Genomic DNA, 7,290 nt, shown 5'->3' on the forward strand with positions numbered 1-7,290 from the left:
AAGCCTTTAAGCAATAACAAAATTTGTGCAAAAGTCAGAAGCCCTTGAGCCTACTTCTCAAACACCTCTGACTTGAGGGGCTGATGACGATGGTAGCCCAAGGATTGATAAAATGGCTTTTTTTAAAAACTGATTTCAACTCTACAATTTAGTTCTCGCTCAAAGCAGGATCGGTTTGGGTTCAAAACCGAATCCGGTATAGATAGGTCTTTTTTTAACTTTAGTAGCCATGTTCCAAGTTTACCAATAATGGAGCTTGTCAGCCCAATACAGCATAATGTTCGTTTTCATCTCATATCGGCTGCAACTTGGAACTTAATCATAGAAAAACAAAGCGTAATGTTCGTTTCCATGCAAATAGTAGACACTGAAAAAGTATAGGCAAGTGTTTAGACGTCAATGTATGAATTCTAACAAACATGTTAAGCACATCCAAACACACCGCAAACACAAATCGCTACACATTAACCGTCACAAATAAGATTAAGTTCAGGACTCGTTCTTTGATGACTCAAGGCTTACGAGCAGGTGGAGGCGGTCCTCCTGGCGGCGGTGGTGGTGGCGGTGGAAGTGAACCACTGCTGCTGCTACTGTTGCTGCTGCTTCTTCGTCTTATTGGCCTTCACCAACATAAACCACATACAATGTTAATAGACATTAAAATAAATTAATATATACAAATTTATAATAAAAACAACATATACATAAAATTAAAATTGAAAAATATGTGTATACATGCTATACTATAATTAAAAATATAAATATATATATACAAAATAGTTTAAAAATAATATACTAATTGAACTGGAACCAAAGTCGACCTTCAAATATAGAAATCAAGACCAGCTTAGTTTGAGCTTTTACGAGCTCGAGCTAGGCTTGTTTATACATGTAGAAAGAAAATCACGAGTTTAAAAAACATTATAGATTAATTACCTTCTAGGACTGCGACTTCTTGATACTTTCCTCGCCACCTATTCCCATAAAGAAGATAAACAATTAGTATCGACTAAATGAAATGACAAATTTCCCGATTGCCAAATTAACAAAGTTCAGACCTTTCGGGGGCTTGGAGAGCTCGAGTAAGATGAAGACCTCCCACGCCTGCCAACAGGTGGCCGGCCCCTGTATAATAATAACAATAAATAATCTATTAGTATGAGTTTACAACTTATATCATAAATATATAGTTTAAACTGATAAATAATAATAAATATGAAAATGATACCGCCTGGGTGAGATAGATTTGGAACGTGAACGAGCACGCCTTCTGATGGGCGAACGGCTACGCCTACGGCTCAAAGAAGATCTTCTAGGTGGTGGACTCCTTGCTCTTCCAGGAGAACTGCATACACAAAAATTGATAACAGATAGAAAAGTAAGCAATATAGAAAAAATGGTATGATAACAAAAGTCGAGCAAAGTTATCTACAAAAGTTCAGTAAACAGTTCTTGAACCATTCAGCAGGAATGTGTTCTCGTTCGTCCATTTATGCTCGTGAACGTTCATTTCCGTTCATTTAAATTCGTTAGTTTACGTTTGTTAGTTTACATTCATTAACAATTTCATTTAAAAACTCTTGATCCATTAAAACTTAGCCTAGCTTAAATATCTTTCTGGGCCAATCACATTGTCTTTCACATTAGTTTTTAACAAATTTTGGATCAGTTATGTTTGTCCGTTTACACATTAAGGAACAAACACAAGCACATTTATTTTCTTAACTAACAAACAAAAGCATTGACATTTAACTAATTGTGCTGCGTTTGTGTTTGTTCCATTAAAGTCAAAAACAAACGAACAAAAGCATGCTGCGCTTGTGTTCGTTCAGTCCGTTTACAAGCCTAACAGCTGGTAAAGCAAATTTATCTACAAGATAAGAAAAACAATATAACAATAAATAAGAAAAACAATATAACAATAATAATAACTACCGGCGTCTTGGTGGAGGTGAACGCTTTCGAATAGGACTGTGGCGGCGAGGAGAGACCCTAACAGGTGATCGATTATAACGTCTTCCAGGCGGAGAAGGTGAGCGGCCTCTAGGTGGCGGTGATGCAGGCCTTCTTCTAGGAGGCGGTGGTGATCCAGGCCTTCTTCTAGGAGGTGGTGGCGAGCCGCCACGGCGGAAAGGTGAATCGGGTCGTCGGGGCGGTGAGTCGATACGCCGACGAGGAGATCCTCTTCTGGGAACAGGAGACCGCCGGCGTGGCGGTGATGGCGGTCTTCGGCGAGGTGACGCTGCAAACGAATACATGATATTTTTACAAAGTGGTTTTGTAATTTTACAAATCAGAATTAAATAATAAATTAATTACAAATAGAAAAATTTCATAAATACCCCTATAATTTATTAAAATATCATTAAGTACCCCATCCAAACTTAAAATATCATATATACCCCCAGAAACTGTTACAGATACTTTATTTACCCAAATTATTAAAATATATATATATATAATTATTGTACCTTAAACTTTTAGTAAAATTAATAAATTTATATTTACTCATTGTTAAAAAAAGTTGAATATAATTATTAAACCTTAAACTTTTAGTAAAAATTAATAATTTTATATTTGCTCATTAAATAATATAAGCTTACACTATCATATACCCCCTAAAACTAAATGATTTTATATTTAATTATTAAAAATATAAAGTGCCATATATACCCCTAAAAACTAATTAAAATATCACATTTACCCATTTTATTAAAACTTTTAAATATTACTATTTTATCCTTATAATTCTATGAAAAATTATTAACTTTATAATTACTCAATAGATGATATAAAAATTATTTATAAAGAAAGAAATGTAACTAAAAATACAAATGTCCTCATAAAAAAATATTTCAAAAGCTTGTGGGGGTATATATGTGATTCTTACCAGCAGGTGCACGTTTTGGTCCATCTTTTTCAGCATCCGCGCCAGCATTATCAGTTTTGGTCAAATCTCTCCTTGAACCGGTGGCCAAAGGCTTAGGAGGTGGTGATACTTTCTTTCTCTCAGGTAAAGTGAACTTGGCTTGAACAACCTTTCCATCAATTTGAGCCTGCCACAATGCCACAACAGCATGAGTTTATAAAAATAATGATTAATTTAAATAACCATTGCGCCATAGCATGAAACGTACACCGTCCATGTGTAGTTGAGCTTTTTCAGCGTCAGCTCGTAACTTGAACTCAACATATCCAGATCCTTTTGGAAGGTTAACCTAAAAATAAACAATAAAGTAATCATCAATTAACCGCAACTAAAAATGTGTTTTTATATTTGATTTGATTTCAAATTCTCAATACAAATGGCAAAAACAATTTATATCACAAACAAAAAACCTAACAGAAAATTTGCAGGTAGCGTTTAGCATATACATGAGTTCGAAACAAGTCTAAAACCTAAACCCTAAGCAAAAAAATAGGCAAATATTATAGTTTAAATGTAATTTTTTATGCATGTCTGTACTTGAGTTGAAAACTTGGAACTTTAGAATATATATCTATATACAAAAAAAAAAGTTAAAAACCAAAAAAAATCCAGGTATGAAAAAGTTATTGTGTTAACACGTAAACACTTACTTGTTCCAGTTAATGTGCCAGATACAACTTTCAAGTTCAGTTCATGTCATGTCAAATTTTGGGTTCGTGTCAGGTTTGACCCGCCAACCGACAAACACAACCAGTTTAGCACCCCTGGTTATTATTTAAATGCTTTTAAAACATAGCAAAGAATGATTTAAAGCTCTTTTATTATAACGTAATATAATTTTTTTGCATCTATATGCATTTCAAACAATTTTCAGCTTGTTTGATCAATTCAAGCAATTTCCTTATCAGTTAAGCTGCTTAGACTAACCCATTGGTAAATAACATAAATAGGCCCATTTGTATGTAATAGGTTGAAACTGTAACCGTCGAAACAAGAAAAAAAAAGTAAAACTTAAATCTTACAATGTGATCCATAGCCAATCGCACATGTACAACTTCACCAAAAGTTCCTGTAACAAAGAAAGATGCACATTAAACGAAGACCATGCACATTAAACAGAATCAACAATCAAACATGTACAACTTGACAGCTTTGTAATTATCTCAATCTACGATTTTTGTCACTACATCGTTTGATACAGACATGATAACTTTAGCAATTGGACATAAAACTAGTAGCATGTGGCGCATCCATCACTAGCTTCTTAGTTCACTCTCCACTTCTAAGGCGTAAAATTTTAAAAAAACTATTTTTTTGGGCCTAAGTGCAAAGTTAAACCGCAAAGGGTATCTAACTATGCAAGCAGATCAGACGTATTACCGAAAATTTCTTTCAAATGATTTTCATTCACGTTCCTTGTGAGCTGGCCAATGTGTAGAACAAGTGACTCGGGGACAGGAGATGCTTTCCTGTAAAAAAAAGAAATGTAAAATTTAGACAAAAAACCTAAACAGGTAAACAACAGAACAATACACTCTCTGGTTTACAAATAAACGAAAAAAGAAACTAACAGATAGAAAAATCTTTAATAAATGGTCTAAAACCCTTGAACCTTTAAAGTTTAAAGACCACAAAAACAAGATTGCAGACTTTCACACCTAAGTTAAATTATGAAGCCTATATAAATTTATCGAGTTAAAACTAAGTGCAATTGAAAAAAAAATACATATATCTTTCCTCACATGGTGCCATCTCTTTAGTATAAATGTTATAGAAAACGACGAACTTTCATCGACCAAAGTACAAAATCATTCGCAGACATGTACTAGCACTTCTCAAGCAACATGCAATACACAGCATCATTTCATGAAATCTATTTCTCTATTCAATCATTTACTTTCCTATCCGTCATCAAAACAATATGCTATTTTAGTTGTGTTCTTCGCATAGTAGACTCTTGCAGTCGAGGTAACTTAAACACATACATGAACCCATAATGAAACTTGAGAATCAAGTGTGCATCCTTCTTAATGCATACAAAAAAAAAATAGTACAAAAAACTTACATATATAATATCCGATTATCAATAACTAGCCATGTTGTCAATAGCAAACATAGCGAGCGCTATAGCACGCTATGATGATGCATCTGTTGATAGCTATGCCCTGTTTAGGGCCCACTTAGAGTGAAAATAGCGATATTTAGGATTTTTTTTAGTATAAAAAATTAAAAAGCCGAAATTTCAGGCATTTTAACAACCAAACAGCACCAATCTCCACCAATTCCACCGTAAAAACTTAATTTTATGAAATATAACACTAACTATTTTAAAAAAAAAATTCTACTACCTTATCATATCACTTAACATAAAATAGAGGGCGTTTTTTCATCGCTATCGCTACGTAGCACATAGGTAGCTTGTCGTTATTAACCGCTAATCACTATTGACAAGTATGTCATTAAGTTGCCTTAACATACAAAAAAAGCATAGTGTGTGCTTTCAAACCTAAACACCACATTATTTACTACATAACAGACACTGGCAAATCAAATGCACCTACTTTCAAACCTAAACAAACAGAAGTGCATGATTTTGCTAGCAGGTAGTCAAAATGTAGCTCCTACTGATAAACACAACACACTATGCAGTCAATACCGATGGAATATCGGTTATCGGTCCCCATGTGAAATATCTGACATCCAATACTTTAAGCGCATTATCAAAACAAAGACAACAGAGAGTAACATTTTAACCTTGGAGGTGGAGAAGTCCGCTTCGACTGTCCATCGCCAGCACTGTCAAACATTAAACAATAACATGTTAATAATTAAATAAACATATTGTAATTAGTAAATTAACCTTTTCTTGTGAGGAGGACTTCGGCTGCGAGATGGAGATGATGATGAAGAAGAAGAAGAAGAAGAAGAAGAGTAAGAGCGTGAGCGAGATCTGGAACGGGATGGGGCGGAGGGACCAGGTTTCGCCATGCTCCGAAGAAACAAACCCTAGATTGATTTTCAAGTGTTGCTTTTTGCTTGGGGGATTTGGGCCCAATGCAAGTGTAAGCTTGTTTCAAGTGGTTGACTTTGGCCCAATACCATCTTGTTCTTTTTCTTCTTTCATTTTTTAACTTATTTAATTTAGGGTTGGTTTTAAGTTGATAGAAATTACTCCATATTTAAACGCTATTATTACTAGCGTTTGAGAAAAAGCTAGCTAAAAGCTTTTACATTTGAATATACAAGTTTAGTACTTAAACTTCTATAAACTTTTGTTAATTTATATAATAGTTACACATTTAACCCTTATTCAAAACTAACTATCCCCACGACTTTTTAGGGGTCGTAACTTTTTCACACGTTAATAATTTTTTAAACAAATTACATCATAAAAACGAGCATTTTATTCTCTTTAATTTGAGTGTGATATTATTATACTTCTTTAACTTTAAAAAATTAACATACTACATGATTATCAGTTAGGATCGGTAACAAGTCGAGTCAGGTGAGCTAGAGTCATGTGTAAGACCAAATTAGGGTCAGAACGAGTCGATACAAATAGGGTTAAATTAGTTCAGTTCATGTCAGTATGCTTTTGAGTCGAAAGAGGCCAGGTCAGAAAATGTTTCAGATTAGAACAGTGCATGTTCGTAATGAGATTAAGATCAAAATAGATTGGTTTAAAAAATGATCTATTTGAAACTACTGTATATGTAAGCTTTGTTTCTTGATTTTTGACATCAGTTACACACTTATTGTCTTTTCATGAATTATACGTCTACATTCGGGTTATGTATGAACTGTCATCAGATGAATCACGTACCGACACTGATTATGTGGTTGATGTTAGGTTGTGCGCCCATCCCGCCGCACCACGTGGGCATCCAGCTAGTTTTATTAAAAGCTTCTGTTACTCTGCCAAACACCTAAAAATATTTAGAAAGCTACAGCTAACAGCTACCAGCCATCAGCTTCTAGCTATCAGCTTCCAACCTTCAGTCTTCAGCCTTCAGCTTACAGCTAGTTTTGCCAAACATACCCTTAATGGTCATTAAGAGGTTACATCTTAATGGTTTGTAACCTCTTAATGGTTAAGAGTTGGTCTTAAGTCTGAATGGGTAAGACGTAACCATTAAGAGGTAGTCTCTTAACCATTTATATATAAAGCTACCTCTTAACCATTAAGAGGCCACCGGACACTAGTTGGTTGTTGGCGAACTATGACAGGTTTATTGTCTGCATACAACCCAATTTATCCGACATATGGGCAAACCGAGTTTTTTAAGAACCGGTTCCGGGTTTGGTCAAGAACTGAGTGTTTGGATCGGGTAGGAAATGGTTTCAGGTATGATCGGGTTTTT

General features: G+C 34.6%; 1 protein-coding gene across 1 annotated transcript; it reads right to left on the reverse strand.

Annotated features, from left to right (window-relative positions):
• Nucleotides 1–491: 491 nt before the first annotated feature.
• Nucleotides 492–5,917, reverse strand: LOC143604463 (uncharacterized). The gene is made up of 11 exons (XM_077080934.1): nucleotides 5,790–5,917; nucleotides 5,684–5,725; nucleotides 4,310–4,398; nucleotides 3,952–3,998; nucleotides 3,138–3,218; nucleotides 2,891–3,056; nucleotides 1,936–2,242; nucleotides 1,229–1,345; nucleotides 1,059–1,125; nucleotides 937–974; nucleotides 492–620 (listed from the first exon to the last, which is right to left on the reverse strand). Exons 1-11 carry the CDS (start codon nucleotides 5,915–5,917, stop codon nucleotides 512–514), a joined length of 1,191 nt encoding a protein of 396 aa, XP_076937049.1. The 3' UTR covers nucleotides 492–511.
• Nucleotides 5,918–7,290: the final 1,373 nt, after the last annotated feature.

The sequence above is a fragment of the Bidens hawaiensis genome, unplaced genomic scaffold (genome assembly GCF_021521415.1).
Source record: "Bidens hawaiensis isolate Kalapana, Puna unplaced genomic scaffold, B.hawaiensis_p1.1 tig00065229_1, whole genome shotgun sequence".
Taxonomy (NCBI): Eukaryota; Viridiplantae; Streptophyta; class Magnoliopsida; order Asterales; family Asteraceae; genus Bidens; species Bidens hawaiensis.

Coding starts and splice junctions, on each gene's coding strand:
- LOC143604463 (XM_077080934.1), bottom strand. CDS start 5,917: ATGGCGAAACCTGGTCCCTCCGCCCCATCCCGTTCCAGATCTCGCTCA. Junction 1,126..1,228: donor AAATCTATCTCACCCAGGCG/GTATCATTTTCA, acceptor ATTATTATACAG/GGGCCGGCCACCTGTTGGCA. Junction 975..1,058: donor GCTCTCCAAGCCCCCGAAAG/GTCTGAACTTTG, acceptor TTATGGGAATAG/GTGGCGAGGAAAGTATCAAG.